This window comes from Nicrophorus vespilloides, unplaced genomic scaffold, assembly GCF_001412225.1.
Source record: "Nicrophorus vespilloides isolate i.1.1-1 unplaced genomic scaffold, Nicve_v1.0, whole genome shotgun sequence".
In the NCBI taxonomy this organism is placed as follows: Eukaryota; Metazoa; Arthropoda; class Insecta; order Coleoptera; family Silphidae; genus Nicrophorus; species Nicrophorus vespilloides.
In genome coordinates, this window is record NW_017097589.1 from 194,200 (window position 1) to 214,762 (window position 20,563).

The 20,563-nt window shown below is 29.7% G+C and overlaps 1 protein-coding gene across 1 annotated transcript in view; it reads right to left on the reverse strand.

The window, feature by feature from the left end:
* LOC108560480 (pikachurin) overlaps positions 1-20,563 on the reverse strand; it is a 108,489-nt gene that overhangs the window by 52,603 nt on the left and 35,323 nt on the right. Inside the window, exon 3 of the mRNA XM_017918044.1 lies at positions 10,644-11,000. Within this exon, the coding sequence (XP_017773533.1) occupies positions 10,644-11,000 (357 nt within the window). The remainder of the gene's footprint in view (positions 1-10,643; positions 11,001-20,563) is intronic.

Genomic DNA, 20,563 nt, shown 5'->3' on the forward strand with positions numbered 1-20,563 from the left:
TAATAATTGGTTCTGATCGTGGTCAAAGCACTGCAATAAATTGCACTCGAACTCTCCATTCTCTTTTGTACCAACCAACGTTGGGAGAACACCAAAAGGCTCTCTATTAATCATATTTTACGTTCGATCCTTTTGAGCATTTCGAATCAATAGCCCAAAATCTCTCAACGAATAAATTTTAATCAAAATGTGCTTCAATTGTTTAAACAAAAGGCCGTTTGATTACGGATGCACTCAATTTCGTTTAATATTCTTAACGGATCCGTTTCTTTTTTTACGGATTGGGATCGATATCCAATTAACTGCAAAACTTGTTAAACAACTACCGAGCAATGAGCACGAAACCGAAGAGTTTATAGCCACGTTCTGTACACTACTCAGACATGAACCAATCAATATTTCGCTATTAATGTTTATTGCGTAACTTCTGCGACGGAACGATCAATTCCCACGTTAATTAATGAGAACCAATCGAATGTTTGACTTTCGATAAATTACAGCAATTCAAATACAAAATAATTTTAACTGTTGTCTTCAAATATTCTGAAATCTATTCATGTTATTTTTTTTAATTAATTCTTAAAGCAATTGAAAGATATTTCTTATAAAAATTGTATTTAAAGTAAAGTAAAATAAATTGGATTCGTAGTATATTTGTATGTAGTATTCTATGAAAGTATTTAATTTCAAAGTGAAGTAAAATTTATGTTCAGTAAACTATAAATACGAGACTCTCTGCTGCTGTTGAAAATGGGAATGCGAATCAATGAAGCGAACTGGCTTTAATTAGTGTACAGCATTTCCAAGAGAGAGCGGAACGATCTTAGGAAGTTAATGGAACGCATTAGCATTAATCCCTTTCATATCTGAAAATGCGATTTATATGGAGAGAGAGAGAGAGTCAAGTGTAATTTTTCATGCGGTTTTCGGGCGTATAAAGCGAAAATTGTAGAGACAAGCAAAGTACTTCCATTACCGTCGAATGTGGGGGTTAAAAAGGAACGACGAAATGCGGAAAGAACAGTATTATGTACATCAGTTTCGGAGTCAATAGGGCTATTACCATATTTCTTAGATCCTCTACGAATTCCATGCATACAATGTGCTTCGGATTTCCATACTTATATATTGGTTACGCAATTAAGGGGATGCTATTTCGACAATGTATTGGTGGAAAAGGGGCGCTTGTATTTATGCGGCGTGTTGCATGAAATGTACGTCGACGGGATGGGGTGTAAGGGTGGTGTGCATCGAACCACGAAAATTAGTGTTGCGCGCGAATTTTGAACGAAAACACACCCAAAATACATGGTATTTCTGTGAAACAGTTGCAGATTTGTGTATGAAACGAGGCCATAAATCTTTGCAATAAGCCTAATACAAATTTAAAAAAAGGACAACAGATATACACATGCAAAAAAAAGGGGATGTTCAGTTGCATTAGGATTGGATTTATCGGTCCACTTGGATGCAGGGTGGAAAAGGAGTTCTCGAGATTGGGGATGACGGCATCCGACGTGCTGTTTCCACCACTAAATATTTCAGTTGACATCTAATTTTCGAGGAGATTCATGCATAATAATGCGGTTTGCGGATATTCCCGGGTAATTCGAATATGCCAACGTCGTGTGCATTTTATTGCTAACTTCATCTGCATTCGGTGTGATCGAATGAAACGTCGCCGAGGCGAATTAGTCGTTAATTGATTGTAATATTCGCTGATTCCAGTGAGGCTTTTCATCCCACAGGAGTCTCATTCGAACAATTGCCGACTCGCATCTGCCCTAAACAAATTAACCTGTTTCATTGCGAAATCACGTTTTCCCCTAATTATTCATTCGAAACATGGTAAAATGTATATACACAGTCAGTCTGCTGCCAGCAAAATGTACGTTCGTGAGAACGTCGAGTACGTTTGTGCGAATGAAAATCTATAATTTTTTTATGTCGTATAATTTTATTCACAATCTGTTCATCAATGTGATCATTTAGTAAATTTAAGATTGCTGTTTACATTAAATTGATAATCTTTCCCGGTGGATAGTTACCATTATTATGATTTGAACATTAATAATTACTTAAATCTAAATACTAAATCTAGTGGTTTACAACGCTAATATCCAGAACATTAGTATGTGACTCCAGTCTATCTTGGTATCTACTATTAAATGTTGCTGTTGTATCCTCGACCATATCTACATGAAGATCTTCGTGTATTTGTTTATTCATGACGAACCATGGGAAAAATCTATAAATTTCACTAAAAAATGTCTTCTTCTTTTTTGAGATTTAGTATTCTTTTAGTACCAACTAAAAACTTTGTTTCACTAGTTGCTTAATTTATTACCAACTGCATTTTTTTAAATTTTACACTGTCAAGTTTAAATTCTTATATTTATGGATCTACTAATTAATAATAAATTAATCATAATTATTTGTAAATACATTTTTTGAATTCAATAATTATTTAAACAATTTAATTGAAACATTTAATTTTTATAAATAATTAAAAGTATGTTTAACTAATTATCGACAATGTTACAATAACAATTATAGAGATTGTTGTATTTTACTTTGTTTAATCAAAAGTGAATTTGTGGGGGCGATTGGGGGAAAATCCTTAAGTTCATTGGAAGCGTCGTAAATGGATTACGTCAACGTCGAAGCCCATGTTTCTGGGTGTAGTCGAGGTTTTCAACAACCCGAGACTCAACTTATCAGCTGATATTCCGATGATCGCGTGCTAATAAATCTTCGGAACTTGTCGATTAAGCGACTATTCTGATAAATTGCATCCGGCCCGAAATTATGTGGAAATTTAAATAACTTCCGGCGCTTCTCGCAATTTCGCTCAACATTTTCACATTATATTAATAAAAAAAAAATGTTCGTTGCTACAATTCACGTTTATTGGAAACGTATAAATATACTTCTAATTTATACTTCTGATTTATAAAATTGAAATTTCTATTAGAAAAAGAAAATAAATTTTGCAATTAAAATTTTGATCATAAAATACGAAAATTTCTCTTAATCTCCAACTGGCATGAATTCTTATTTTACAAGAAACTTTTATATAATCATCATAAAAGTTTAAAACTTTAAATTGTTTCAATTAATGGAAAATGATAATTGAATAAATAAGTTCTTCTGATGTTAAATAGTGCTATAATTATTTTCATTAATTGTTAAGTTGTTTTGACAATTTTATGCAAAGTGGAAAACAGTACTCCACAAACTCTTTGCTGGGTATTGCTATGTTCTGTTAACCCTGTTTACTCGCGGAGTGCCTATGAGACGCCAGTGGGTACTAATAAATAATGTATAAGGCAAATTAGAACTCAAAAAATATTAAAAAAAAAATTGTTCTGGTGATGTCAAATTAATGTAATGGATATTCGATCGTGCAAATCCTATTTATCAAAGCATGTCGTCAACATTGATAGTAGCATCAATATGGAAATCGTTTCATAATACATCCGAAAACTGTCCGTTAAATAGGCAATTCAATCGTATCTCGTAACCCACGTCGATGATATTATAAATTCATATGCACCATTAAGCCCTTCATTAAAGCCTACTAAACCGGTTTAGGTGGCCGCACGTCCCAAAACAAACCCTCCCCTACAATTCGCATTTTCCGGAAAATTGCAACCGAACAATTCGCTCACCCTCCTCATGCTGGTTATTTGGTAAACCGCCCGCTGCGAAATGAATTGTTTTTTAATATTTCAGAGTGGATGCAGAAGAAGTTTTGCATTTTTAGTTTCGGTTACAAGATGCAGGTGGAAAGTTTTCCTCTTACACTAACAACGTTTTACCAACCACCCAAAATTAGAGTAAACTTTTCCTTCGTTCTATTAAACAAAACCGAGCGAAAAATTGTTGCTGAAATATGCATGGAATTTATCAAGAATGTTGAGATAATTTCATTGCAAGCGACGCCTAGCGGTGATCACTTTAACCATGTTACGTAACAACATTTGTTTGTTGATTAAAAAAGCTATAGACGTTTTGAAGTGAGAAACGTAAGAGTTATATAACTTTTGTGCTGCGACATTAGTATAAAATAATATAATAATATAGTTGATTAATAGTGCAAGAGTTGAAGGAACAATAAGGTAGGAATTAGAATATATAATTACTTAGTATAAAATTTAAATGAATAACAATTAAAAAAATATTATAGCTGTTTGTCAATGATGTATTGTGAGTGCACTACTTTTCAAATATGTCAATTACTTTACTCAAATTTCCAACAGATGTCGCATAACCTGTCAATAATTTAATTATATTCAGGTTACACGTTTCACATCTTACATAAAAACTTCAACTTAATTACTCGAAGTAAGTTGATGGCATTATCATAATCAAGTCATTACTATATGGAATTAATTTAATTGTACTTTATTAATATGGAAAATACAAACTTAATATATACTTTGCTAATGCAATTTGTCATTGATGGATTCACTAGTTTTTATATGTGTAAATTACTTTGCTTATATTTCCAATAGATGTCTTGTATCCTGTCAACTTGTCACATTTTCATATCGCGTTACCCGCTTCACATATTACTTGATAAAATTACAAATTATTAGAAGTTACTTGGAAAATTTCGCGTAAATAGATAAACTTATTTGTTGACAATATATTCATGAAATTGTTGTAAATACCTGATTCGAAATTTCGAGCGTAATTGAAGTCAGAATACAGATTTTTTCAAAAAATCACTATTATCAATTTAAAATCATTTTGGTTCAATATTGAATGTAGTTATTTTCTGTTCGATGTTTCGTTTATTTTATTTCATCATATTTTCTCAAAGAAAGTAGGCATCATAAAAATATTTTATTTCACATTTCGTTTTCAGGCTGAATGTAGAGAAAATAAAGTATTCTACTACCGTTTATCTGAAGTTCCTGCAATTTGCACGCAAAAAGGGACGCGTAAGAAAATTACACATAAGAAATATTTTGCAAATTGACGCGAATTCAGCTAATAAATTTACGCCACTGTACAATTTAATGCTGTCCAAAAGTAATGTGTAAAGTTTCTTTATTACTACCAGGCATTCGGTCGGAGAAATCTATCTTTAATCGGAAAGTTCGCAAGTACGTTTTTTTCTCTCTTCTTTTTTTTCTTCTCCTTTTACTACATTTTCTTCCATCCACCGAAGGCTCGTTCCAATTAAATCTACAAGGAAGTTGCAGCAAGTTTCGAGTTGACAGGGTGGGAAATAATTCGATAGGATGTAGTGAAGGAAAAGGGGCAGAACGAAGAAAAAATACAGCGACACACCGGTGAAATAGATCCCATTGTGAAATTCTAGATGGAACAGCACGAAAACCCCCATCAAACGGAATTACATCAGTTTCGTGCGTAGTAAATATAGAGACTCAAAGATAAAGCCCAAAATTTACGTCATTAATAATATATGCGGTAAAAATGAGGCAATTGAGGTTTACGGAATTGATAATTTTGTTATGAAAATGAAGTAGGTTTTCTTTTTGTAAATTTACGTTTCGTTCTACGATTTTTTTTCTCCTTTCCTTCAGTGGTATAAATTCAATAAGTCTTCAACATTGGCATCTGCTTATGCAAACTTCGGCATCCCTTGTAATTGACCTCAACAATGGGGGGGTTGCCATTGTCGTTGTGAGCCGTCGAACTCGTTTCGTTTACATTGGAAATACCGAAGCCCTTTATACGCTACACTGAACGACTTCTCTCGTGTTTTCTTATATTATAATAAGAAAAATCCAATTATCTTCAGATAATATTTATTCTTTACTATAACTACGGTCATCATTCGTATAATGTACATAATAAATTAAATATTCTTAATTCAGCGTTAATCACTGAAAATATAAGAATTACGATTTTACATGTATTTTTTAGTTGACACGAACATACGGATGTTCATACTAACGTACAATTTGCAATGCTTTTGATAGTTGACAATTGTATGTACTTGCGAATCTTCCAATTTTATTACGTTACTTAAGTGATGTACGTATTTTTTTTTTGCTTTTACAAATAATTTTTCCTTGGTACAAACATACTCCATGTTCATAAAAACGTACAAATCGATATGATGATTTGTACGTTATTAAGGTCGCGTACGTAACATAGAACATATGTTAATTAAGCGCAGTGAGCCACTTGTATTTGAAAGTATTGAAATAGAAATTGATTTTCGTTAGTTATTTTAATTAAAGAATTGACGTCGATTAAGGAAAACTAAAAATTAAATTGTACATGAAGTTAAATCAATACAACTGTTTAAATTTTAAATTAGATTCTAATTAGAATGATTTAAAATTGATGTTTATGTTAATTGGATCCAATCAAATTTCAATCAAAACTGATTTATTGATAAACCTATCAATCGTTTCAATTACAACAAAATTAAGTTACATCTACGCCCCACATATTAGTTTTGTTTTCTTTTATTATTATTTTTATAAAATAAACTACGGACAAACAAACAAACAGATCTAAACAAAAATCAAAGTTTTCCAAATCTCCGTGAAACTCATGAATAAGATATTGGATTGTGCCGTGCGTGATGCGCGACTAAGAAGTTTTTGTTACAAGGCTCTCTATTGAATAATATATAGCAAATGCATTTTCCTTCGCCTTTCCCCTATGATCGATATTCGGCTTCCCGTTGCACCCTCAGCCGTGTGTACAATTCATTTCGCCTTTCTCGGCACCATTTGTTTCATACGCAAAGTCTTCAAATATTTGCACCTTTCTCCGTGCATTACGATATTCAATTTGCTTTTCCCATACTTTATTTACATTGCATTTATACAATATTTAATACAGTCAAATCAAATATTGTATAGCATTTTAATATACGAATATATAAATAATTTTGTTTGATAGACCAAATGTTCAGAGGAACGTACGTTTTACCATAAATTTCCTATTTTACTATTGATATTCTGCTAATAACATTCACAATCAGAACTGTCGATTATGTACGTATTATCGAACATACGTTAAGTGAATTATCTTACTTTTCCAAAGCTTTTCTTATTACTACTTACTACTATTACAATCACCGTTCGCTCAACGTACAAAACGATTTTAATAATTTCTATGTAAGTGAATGTACGTTAAATTGGATGGTATTTATTTTTCATACAAATACATTTAATTACAATTTTCCACTTTACACGTTTTTTCTTAAACGCGCAAACATACTTGATATTCAGAGATACGTACTTTTTACCATGCTTTTGCTATTTTACTATTGATCTTCTATTAATAACATTCACACACAGACCTGGTGACATCAGTGTACGTTCGTACGTGCAGAAAATAATTGCGTACATATTATAGAACATACGTTAAGGCGTACTTGAATTGAATGTATTCAATTAAGTTAATGTTTCTGATTTGTATTACTCTTATTAAATATTAATTGTATTTAGAATTATTCGAACTAATTAATATATTTGATATAATATTAATAAATGGTAAGAATCAGATATTTAATTAAAAAATATCCGGCATATCCACTCAATTTTAAAAAGATTTAATTATCACTATTCCAATAATCGTTCGCTCAACGTACAAAATGATTTTACTAATTTCTATGTAAGTGAGTGTACGTTTAAAACATACTACGTAGTTTTACCATGATTTTGCTATTTTACTGTTGATATTCTGTTCATAACATTCACATATAGAATTGTCGACATCATTGTACGTTCGTATGTGCGAAATTATCAAATTGGATTTTATAGCAATTTATATAATTTTATGTTCAAAGTATACTTCGTGTTCTATATGATCTTAAAATATATTTCAGAGCGCTTTTTTTGTATTTCTCTTTGATATTCAACGGTGATCAAAGGAAGCATATACTTGAAATACTTCGTATAAAACGTACACAGTATAAAATGTGAAATACCACATGCAATTTTAAATCATCATCTCCTTTCCCCATTCATTTAATACGAATATACGTATCCATACATCATTCATGTATTACGTATAATTCAGTTGTGTGTGACTGCGGAGTATTTCATTCGAATTTCCAATTTATTTATCACAGTAATCGAATTTTAACTAGGCCGTATAATGTAAACAGTAGTTCGGGCCTCCAACGTTAATTTATTCTATACTGAAAACGTATGCAAATTTACTATATACGTATATATGTTTGTGTCTATATATGTATTGTATTATCCGGTTCGCTCGAAAACCGCATTTTGCTATACCAAAGGATTTGTGTATTCTGGTATTTATTTATTTACTTTTTTTTTTTACAATTATATTGACAGCTTGAAATTAAACGAAAATAAAAATATAAAAAAAGTTTAATAGATTTGGACTCAATGTTTGCTGTAGTCGAATAAATCATTTTAATTGAGTTTATAATTATAAAATAACAATTTATTAAACAATCCTATATATATATAAAGATTTACATTATTATTATATACATTTTATATATACATATATTTTATGTTGTATATAAAAATGAATTAGATATTTTAAATATGTTTAATTCTTCAATACCAGGCGCATCCACTGAAAAACATGTTTTAGTTTTTTCATTAAACAACAAAAAATGTAAAATATTTTAACAGTAAAATGCAAAAAATGTATTCTTGTATACAATCTGCAAGTTTTGCCATGAAACTTCTTGTTTAATATCATAGAATATTAGTGTGGCACTTCAAAGCGGATTGGGTTTAAGTTCGAGGTTTATTCTCAGGAATAATTTATCTGTTAGCTAACATTTTATTAATTGTATGAAGTGTATTAAAGTGTATGAAAAATATAAGAAAATAATTAACTTCTACGAAGGGATTTCCGATCTTCATCAATATGTTAACAAAATATTATATAGACAGTGGCGGATTATACACAAGCCTATACATTTTCTTATAGCGTTTAAACTCGTAAATACTACGGATGTAATTTTCATTCGTATTCTATTGTAATTTAATTATTTGGGTTTTAGTAATAAGTAGTGCACTTTTCAGTACTAGCAAAGCAGCCGCGACAAGAGATACTTATTTTATTGTAGAGTGTATTTTGGGTCAAAGTGACCCATCTATAGCAAATACGTTCTTGAAATATCATCAATATTTGAATTTCAAAGTAGAATAACATTGCTTTACCATGTATCAAAACGAGAACATAAGCAAAAACAAATTTATTCTACTTATTAAAAAAAAAAACGTCCAATAGAATCAGTTTTAAATCATTATAAATTTATTAAATAATAGGAATTAATCTGTTTTTGTTGTAAATCGGGTCATTTTGACCCATATGTAATAGTAGTGTTTTATTCATTTCCTGTGGTAGTTATGGATTAATATCATAATTCTTTGAAGATTTCCTCAGGATACAAATTGTCTCATCTAACTTAACTTAATCAGGTACTAGTTGGAGGCAAAAATCGAACAAAATAAATTAATTAATTTGTATAAAATATATAATATTTAATTTAATAACAGTGTAATTGCCAATTTATTCCAGTTATCAATTATGTACACACATATTTATTATTTAATTAACTAACAATTTCCAATTATCAATTGGAAATTGTTCCAGTCATCAATAATGTACAAAATTATTGTGTATTAATCAATATATGTGAGACTCGGCGCATCCATCAAAATTTATTACAACATTATCAATTGAGAAATGTAATTATAATAATTATGAATGAAATATTTGTAAAGAATATATTTGAGTTGTGTTTTTATGTAAAAAATATATTATTAGAAATTGTAATTTAATTGGAAATTTCTAATAATAATAATCCCGCGCATCCACCAAAATTTAATAACATAATTACATTATCAAGAAATGTAATAATAACGAATGAAATATTTTAGTTGTTGCTTTTTATATGTAAATTATTCAATTAAAAATTGAAATTTAATTGGAAACTTATATGAATTGTTTTCTAATCACTTATAGTGGATGCAGCGAATCCACCATTGTTTCAATTCTTAAATATATAAATAAGACACAGCTCGATTAACGAAACTTCGTTTTCAGAGGTAAAATATACTATGTAAAGAAACTTTTTTTTTTGAACGAAGAATATTAAATAAATAGTGAAATCAGATTTTATAATCAACTATTATTGTTATTCCAAATAAAGAACTTTCATAATTCTTTGCTAGTTAACAGTTTTGTTTTTGACAAAATCTTGTTTTGATTTGTTTTCTAAATCTTCCACTGAAAAATCATTATCTTCTAAATTTCTAATATCGACATTTTTTTTAACATATTGATTGAGCTGCATGACTTCATTTCTAATTTATTGAATAGTATTCTCTAATATTAAAATTTATGTATTTAGTTTTGTCCAAAATTCCATTGGAAAAAGTAGACTTTATTAAATCAAAGCTTCATTATTATATATGTAACGGTAACCGAAAAAACATATTTTTTTTCATGGATAAAAAAACTTTTAAGTTATTATAATTATGACTTTGTTAACCCTTTTTATCTGAATGTACTAATGAGTACCGGCATATTTATATCACTATTTAAATTATAAAAATAAGTAAAAAAGACTTAAATACTTTTTTGTACTTTAATGTGGACATAAAAGATATTAACATAAAATAATTGTTGTTTGAATTTGAAAAGGGACTCACCCTTTTCGCAGCGATCTCCGCCCCGACCCAAAGGACAGAGACAGATCGGTTCAAGGTCCGAACCTCTGATCGTGCATCCTCCCCCTGGTCCACAATCCAAAGGACAGGGTCGCTCCGTGGAGATGGGAGCTGTAGCCGGGATGCGACCCTCAGCCGTCGCCTCCGTCCATTTCTGCTCCAATCTGGGCCCTTGCGTCGTACCCTCCGTCCCATTATTGAACACCAGCTTGTAGAGTTCTGTTCCGTTTTCGTAACTCAATTCCGCATCGAATTCTGCGTCCTTCTGGTACAGAACGTCCTCCATATTATTGAGAATCATATTGTAACTGTCCGGTGGAGTCGCCGTCGAATTCATCTCTGAAAAAATCAAAAACACATAATAAGTTTATGAAATAGAAGAGAAATAATGATTTATTTTAATTTTTCGTTTTTGCATTAATTTTAATTTTAAAAAATGTCGTGAATTTCTCATTTTTCTGTGTAAAATTTCGTCGGTTTTTATGCAAATTCATTTTGCCGTTATTTTCCGCTCCGGCAGTTCCTCATCGTTAGTATTTTCAGAACGTAATATAATCATTTTGTTCTCTCTCTTTCTCTCTATTTTTTTCACTTTGTGAGCAAAAAAAAGGTTTATCCAAAATTTGAACATTTACAAAGCAGCGTTATTTTATTAACTTTTAATTACGAATTTTTTATTGAAATTGTACATTTCCTATTGAATTTTCTATACAATACTAGAATTGTTTGTGTTATTGATGTTCGAATTCGAATTGTTGTAAAAATATATATATTTGGAATGGAATGAATTTTATTGAAATATATTAAATTTAAACTGTATTAAATTGTTCTGAATTGTACAAGTATAAAATGTATGAAATCTATATAATATACATATAAAACGTATGAAATGCAATAAACTTACTGAATTGAATATAATTTTATGGGATGGTATGAAATGTTTGAATCTCATGAACTATACGCAATTAATTAAATATGAATTTCAGTAATGGTATGAAATATTTTATAAATATAAGAATTGATGTAAATAGATAAAAAGTAAGAAATTTTAAGTTCATGAAAAAATTTGAATCGCTGAAAATGAAATTGTTGTTCATTGAATGAAGTATTTTGGATTAGGATGAATTTGCGTGAAAACATGCTAATTTGGTTTGATAATTTAACCATGAAAGTTGTGAAATGAATACAAAAACGTATAAATAGAGAAAAAATATAAAATTTCTGAAAGATTTGAAAAATAAACTTATGAAATTTTCTGCACTTTCTGACGAGTATAAAGTATTAAACAGTCAAGCGTTTCAGAATTGTAAAGAAAAATGTAATTTTTAGTAAACTTTTGATTGGATTATTGATGTTTGCTTCAAATTGTTTTAAATATATATGGTATTTGAATAGAAATTTATTGAAATATATTAAATAAAAACCTGTATTAAATTGTTCAAGTATAAAATGTTTGAAATCTTCAATATAAGAATAATTTGAATTTCAGTAATATTTGGAATGATAAAAAAGGAATTGTTCTACAATTAATGAAATATTTTATATTGAATTTGCGTGAAAATTTGATAAATAATGAAACTTGTGAAATGAATATAAAACGTATGGAACTATAAATATAGGAAAGGTATTAAACTTCTGAAATATTTGAAAAATGATTGTATCTTTTATACTTTTCAAGAAACTTATGAAATTTATTAATTCATAAATAACTTTAGATTTAGAAACTATTTATATAAAATATCTGAATTGTATTAAGTTTATTAAAAAAAAAATGTAAGCAAAATATGAAATTTTGTGATAAAAAATACTTTATATTAAATATTATATAAGTTCAAATATTAATTCAGTGAATTAATTATACGAAATTGATATATAAATAAGTTGAAAGGATCCAGACAAATCCGTTTTGCTTTCGTCTTTTAATGATGATGTGATGCTTTGGTAGACCTGACATATGGCACGTATGTTTGTGTGTGCGTTGAAAGAAGGATATAATTCTTCCTAAAACCTAACACGCTGACTGGAGGACGAGATAAATCACGGCTGGAAAGGCGCGCGAAGATCCATCAACCACTTTAAATTACATCTTCAAAAAGAAGAAAAAAAGTAAAGGGAAAAAAGGATCGAGAAGAAAGGAATAAAATGTGTATATATATATTATCCTGCAAACACTTCGCATTTGTTTGCCGGCTGACGACAAACAGACGACATCCTGTGATCCATCCTACACGCAAGGATTACACGCGGATTCAAAATATTAATATTCCTTTCAGCGTCTGCAATGAATGGATGATGTTTTTTTGCTGCAACTTTGTACATGAATTAAGACTAAAATAGTGCACGGAATCAGGATTAAATGAAATTAAATTTACGTCGTCTCTTTTGTTCTTGACATTTGCCAACAGCACGCATTTCGGTTGCGCGTCTCGCCCCTTTCTGGCCTCGGGCCAATCGTGTTGATCCTTCCATTTTTTTTTTCGTTCTCCTTTGTCTTTCTTTTATTTTTGGCGTCCTTTAATCCGGCGTCGCCGACTTATTTAAAAAGCATACAAATGGGTCCATTTTGTCTGAGTTCAAGGGTGGATCCCTTGCTTTCGAGATCAAAGAAAATACGTTAAAATTTCAGCAATAAATTGTTTTCAATGCAAAAAAAAAAAAACGAGGTGGAACGACGAAAGGATAATCTTGTCCTTCAGACTTTGCGGTTTAACTCGATGTAAACTGCGTTAACATTAGTTCACGTGAAAACAATGTCCACGTTCTCTAACTTTATGTATACTACCAAAGCCCCCGGTATTAATCTAATGCAACTGTTCGGATAAACTGCAGCAGGATTTCACAAAAGTTTTTGAGTACATTCGGATACGATTAAATTTTCTATGATTTTATGTAATGTACTTTAATTATGTAATTTTATCTAATTATATTTCTACTGCAACGTTTTAATTGTTCAATTAATAATATTTGGGCTACTAATAGCCGAACCCACGTGCCAGTGATCACCGGTTCAAATCCTGGTCAAGCCAGGCACTTTGTGAGCCCTCTCGGTGTTTGCAGCAATAGGGCCATCGTTCATCACAGATGGACAGTGAAATGAATGATGTACAGCATATGGACCTTCACCCTTCAGCCAAGTCGATGGACAATGACAGTGTTAAGGATATATTCACAGCCAAAGTAAATATTAGAATAGCAGTGCATCAATATAATACTGAAGTCAACCTAAAAGACGACAAAATCAATTCATCATAATGGTAACAATCCTCCGAGAAAGATTACCTACCTAATGTCAACCGCGATCTTAAATTTACTCAATGTTCACATTTATGAACAGATTGTAAATAAATATTACACGACATAAAAGAAAAAATAATTTACTCAAGTTTAGTTTGCAAAAATAATTAAATTAATCGATTTTAGTAACCGTTTTAAACTTTTTTTTTTAAAACCTTATTTACATTAATACAATTAAGATTTTAACAATGTTTTTTTTATGTTCTTAAGTAATTAAATCATCTTCATTACAATACTTAAAATTATTTGTAAATTAAAGATGAATTTTGAAAACTGTTGATTAATATCAATATTATATAAGTATTCATCTATCAATTTAAAAATATTATTTAGTTCCAGTAATTTCTACGAAGATCATAGTTTACAAAGTGTACAAGTTTATTGTTGGATTCTATATCAATTTTCGTAATGAAGACTGGTATGATGTTCGTAATTCGGATGGTGCGAAGAAGACGTTGGATTTGCTTCTCAGGCGTAATTTCGCACGGTTATTCTTGCTAAGTTGCGGTATCCTGTCAGAAGTTTGCGGTGCAAAGTTCATCCTTTCATTGTCTCCGCAAACAAACCGAAGACAGAAAGACGGCTATAACGAGGTTTTCTCACTTCTAATTAAAATATTCACAATCTCTGAAAACTTTTTTTTTATTTTAATTAATAACAAATTTTTGTCCATAAACTGATTATTATTAGCGTCATGATATATTATCTTGGTAAAAAGTCCTTAAAGAAGTTGTTTTTTAAACATTGAAATTGAAAATATGTATATTATTGTTTAAAAATATGCGACGGGACGGATAGAAGCTCTAGTCGGGTTAAATCTGGCCCGCAGGCCTTAGTTTTCCCATCATTGCCGTAAGGAAACAAGCCGTTATCATCGTACAATAATTTAGTGTTAGGAACAATCGTTTACCTCTGATATAACGTATATTGAAATCGATTTCGAAATGTTTATAATTGGATTGTGTTAACGATTTTCGGTCACAGAATTTTCGCAATGAATTAAAGTAACTACTCGAATCCACCGTAAATTGCAAACGCGCACAAATCCTCTATCCAATTTCCACAGCTTCCATTGATTACATACATGCATCCTCCACGTTTTCGACACATCCCATTGACGCTCCGAACTCGTTATTGCATTACCAAGTCTCATCATAAAGTATAGAAGAAAAGGATCAAATACGTTATATTTAACGAAGCCACAAAGAAAAGTCGCAGTTTATTTGCCTCAAAACAATACAACCTTTATCTATTATTTTGGTTATTTTTGAGAACAAATACTTTCAATGAAAATTATTTTTGAAATTTGTTTAAATAATATAATTAAAATATTCCATAGAAAAACTGATACATGCTATTACACTTAAAAATACTTAATATTGGGCAAACTAAGGCCCGTGGGCCAGATGCGTCCCATATAGTGGTTCAATTCGGCCCGTCGCAGATTTTAAATCAACAATAGTAAAATCTTATAAAAATATTCAAGTTTGATGTATTTGTTTAAAAATGAATGCCTTAAGGGATGAAAATGTTAATTCATCTCTAATTTAGTTAATATTAGCTTAATTTTGTGCATTTATCATCAATATTTGTATATACACAGTAACGTCAATATAAAAAAAGGAAACTACCCTTTATTTGGTGTATATAAATAAAAGTCTCCTTTATTTTCGATACAAGAAGACGGAAATGTTCCTTTGTGTGAACAGCGAAGAAGCCAAACATTAACGTCCATTTACTTTATCATCATAACGTATGTAATATCATCCCTCCGACCAGTAGGTAAATGTTTGTAATATCAATAGTAAAATTAGAATTATTTGATGCTTTTGATAATTAGTCAGTGAAATATTTTATACATTAAATATTTGTTACATTGGGTTGACAAGAAAGTAATTTCGGTTTTGTTGTATGAATGAAACTCAAGGATTAACTTTAATCAATTATCTTTTTGGCAACTTTGACAAAAATCTGGTCAACTTTGAGTGAAAATTTATTATTATTGTTTTTGAATCCTTATATATTTGTAAACAATAATGTTATTGAATAAATAACTAAATAAAATGTGTTATAGTGAAATGTTTAATATATTATAAAATATGTAGTTATTTCATAGAATAACGAATTTACGGCTACAAATTGGTAATTTTGATAGATTGACAAACACGTCGAATTGCGCCAACACGAATATCGATTGGCTTCCTCCCCTTATTCGCAATCAAATTATACGTGTGTACGTACATAAAAGGAAAGGAAATTCGAGTTCCGCTTGTTTTTGGTTTCCATATCCGGCTGTCACGTGCAGCGTACGCGAATATCATTGTGAGCAGTGCCTTCATTCCGACCGAAACCACGTTTTCCCATCCGACGCGAAATTAATGTTTGTTTCATTTACTTTTGCGGATGTATTATTATTATTTTTTTTTTTAACTTTAATTCACTCTGCTGCAATCAATTAATTTTAATTGAGAATAAAATAAATATTTCAACAAAAAGAAAAATACAATCTATATTATATTCGTTCGAGCAAACTAACTATAAAATAAATAAATGTTCAGGTAGAAACTTTAATTAAATATAACGGAAAGCCGTAATTACTTTCCGTATCAAATTATCTCGAGAAACAGAATTCTTTTTCTCTAATTATCTCTGGCTCAATACGTTTGTTATTCTTTCCATTCCAATCGTCGCCCTTACATATTATGTTATTAGATCATTAATTATGAAATGTCCGAGTATCGAAGTTTGATATCCGATATCTCTGATATTTTTATAGTAACAGTTTTCTTCTTTTTTTTAATTGTAAAGGTACTTCATCAGCCACACGTTTTGGTTTGTGATTATCTGTAAAATTGCCTTTTGTAGGTTACATTTTGTAAATCATGGATAAATCAAAAAAATTGTCTTCACAAGAACGTTGCTCAAACTGTAAGAGTTGAACTTGGAAATTTTCTTTTACTCTCAGAGACTAACTGACTCAGGAGACTAACTGACTATCACTGTTTCTATGCATTCGACCACTTCTTGCATAAACAATATTTAATTCTCAATAATCTGTAGAAAACGCCTCTGGCGATTTTATCACCACTCTTCAGGCTTTTTCGCTTAAGATGGAAAAACTGTATTTAGGTACATGCTTTAGTTAATTATACTAAATATTATTTGAGATATAATAAACCAAATTTTATAGTATACAGTCAACTTTCTTATAGAAACCGCGTTGCAAGAGTACATTAGGTACAAGTTAATTATACTATTTATTGTTTGAGATATAATAAACCAAATTTTCAGTTCGAAATCGGACGTTTCATGCGTAATAAACTAATATAAATTGATGTCTATAAAGTATTTTGAATTAATGGAAAATAGTCTTTATAGTACACAGTCAACTTTCTTATTAAAACCACGTTGCAAGAGCATTATATGAAAGTTTACTGTATCATGACTCATGATTTATTTTATAAATTCTTTGGTTTACCATATACCAAAAGTTTACCATTAAATATTTTAACATTTATGTGTATTTCCTAAGTTAAAAACTAACTAAAAGTTCTTAATGCTACAATTTTCATTATGCTTTTATGAATCGTTGAATTATTTAATGCTCGATGCACTTTCAGGCCATTTAAAATCTTAACTTTATGTATTTATAATTTATTTATTCACGTTAACTGCGATTATTCTCGTAATAACTATATTTTATTAATTTAAATTTTAGTTTTTCGTCCTCCTAAATAAGTATATTAATAAAGTACTCATAAATTTCTTATTTCCATTTCTTAATAAATTAAATATGAAAATAAAATCAGATTGCTGTGATTCGTGATTATTTTATCATGAAAATAGTATATAGATTTGTGTAATATAAATGTAAAATGATGTAATTTGGATGTTTATAACAGATTTTTTTTCTTCAATTATTTAATCTAATTTTAGATTTTGAAATAATTTATGAATATTTTGAAAACGTTTTTACAATAAAATAAGACATTTAACTTAGAACTGAAATTATATTAAACTAAATTTACTAAATGTAGCTATACCTAGCATAGTGCGGCTTCGATCAGTATGGATTAACTATACTACGGTATGGAAATTTTAAAACAAATTAAATTATTAGATCAAATATTTATTTTTATACATACATGATAGTTTTTTCGCTATACACTCAGTTTTCTTTTTGTGCTGTTAATTTATATGCGGTTTTAAAGTCCTCGATTTGTCCGGTTTCAAACAGTTAGGGATATTGACGAAACAGATTACCCGCACTATGCGAGGTATCTTGTATTTTCAAAAATTATCTAGAAGATTTATTTGATAAAATGTGTATACTAATTAATAAATTTGGCTAATAGATTTTGGTTGACAGTTCAAAAAATGTGTAAAAAAAAAATATAATTAAACGACTGAAAAATTGTAAATTATAAAACCATTTGAATGCAATCGATAAATAATTATGTGAAGGTAGAGTTACGAAACGCTGGATTTTCGCATAATGATTAGAGCGCGCGTCTCGTCTGCTTTTCCATTGTGTAAACCCGGTTTTCCAGCCCTAACGGAATATCGATTTACGGTTTCCTGCATCCATTAATACCTGTTGTCCTGTATTTTTCAGGTCCCACCAAGCCATTATCAAAACGCCTGCCAATTATTCACCCTTCTTTCCATTAAATAGTTTTTTTTTTAAATTTGGTTTTGTTCTTTTGGTAATCTCAAACAATTATATAAACGTCACAACATTTTCTAATTGCTGGTTAATGTTAATTTTAGGAATAACATTTTTGTGTGTGTGTGTGACAGGATCTAGTGAATGCTACAGAATAATCAGTTTAATGAGCGAACAGGCTAATCCTTGAATAAATCGGATTTAAAAGCGGATCGAGTTATTTTTAAGTAGTATGCAAATCTTGCTCTCTTATCAAAAAATAAACCTTTTTAAAAATTTAAACTGCTTTTTATTCTGACATCTTTCAAGCCTAGAAATATAATCAAATATATAGTACACTAAAATTAGCTGTAAATGTATACAATAACTAATTCATACGGTTGAAAGTTGCCTAATTTGGACCGGCGCCAATATCTTAATTTGGAAACAATCTATAAACTAAAATCATTAATTTTTAATAAATTTTATACATTTTCATTATTTAACGAACAAAAACAAAGACTACAAGTTGTACATGAGATAACTAATACTAAACCATTGGTCCATCCTGGGAAACAAATTTATTTTAACTTTTTTACATCATTAGTAACATTGATTCCCTTTATAATTTTTAAATAAGACTCGCATTGTGCGGGTAATTGATTTAGTTTGAAACCGGACTAATTGACTAAGTCTAATTTTGCGCTGGAAAAATGATAGTGTATGTATGAAAACTAAATTTGTCTACGATTTTTCTAGAATTTCTTTTTACTTTGTTATTTTTTTTCAAATCGTATTATAGTGTTTGAAACTAGACTATGCGAGGTATAACTATTTCTTATTTGACTCTGTTAAAAACGAACAAAAATGAAGTAAAGATGATACAGTGAATTGTGTGTACATAAAGTTTACATTTTTATTAAGTTATACATGAGACAACTAATACTAAACCATTGGTCCATTCTGGGAAACTAATTTATTTTCACTTTTTTACATCACTTTGAAGATAAAATTAGTAAAATGTATTTCTTTTAAATATTTTTTCTTGAAATAAGACTAAATGTATACTGTCTATCTCGTATAGTGCGGTTAATTAATTTAGTTTGAAACCGGACTAATCGAGGACTTTAAGACTTCTCTTTGTGCAGAATAAAAAACGATAATTTATATATGAAAAATTATTTTGTGTACTATTTTTCTAGAATATCTTCTTTTCTTTCCAAACCGTACTATAACAGCACTATGCGAGGTACCGTTGTATAACAAAATATTAAAACTAAAAGAATTTTGTGAATAGCTGTCTACAAAGAAACTAATAAGTAATATCAAAAAAAAAAAAGTTTGAGGTGCTTCATTGCAGTTGGTAAATGGCTTGAAGAGTAGAACAAGATTGATGGGTCTTTTATAAGAAACGTCGGAGCAGCTGTATCGGATGGTCGGATGAGGGCACAAAAGAAATCAATATTCCATTCATGTCTATTATTTTATTTTTATTTTTTTTTTATCTTTTCCTTCTTTTTCTACTTGCGAAGCTCCATTTAGAAGTTTACGAAAGACGCAACAAAACACATCAATCGATATGATCTGCAGTTTGCCTACGAGCAAAATTATATAATGCGTATCGTGTAATGTATGGAGGAAAGTGAGGATGTAATTAAATTCCGGGAATTTCTGCGAGAAGTTTAAGGGGGAAGGATGAGAACATGGATTAGGTTGAATTGTAAAAGGACTAACGTAGTTTAATATTAACATATTTTATTAAAAATATAAATAAAAGTCATTGGTTTCTAAAATATTAAATTATATGTAAACAAAATTTAAAAATTTTGTAAAATCGTTGATAAACAGTTCATATTTCTTATATTTAATAAAATATTAACTGATTACTACATAATTGATGGATTAGTAAAATAGTTTCTTAGACGCCACGCGAGTAACGAAGCTACAAAAAATGAGTATGGAA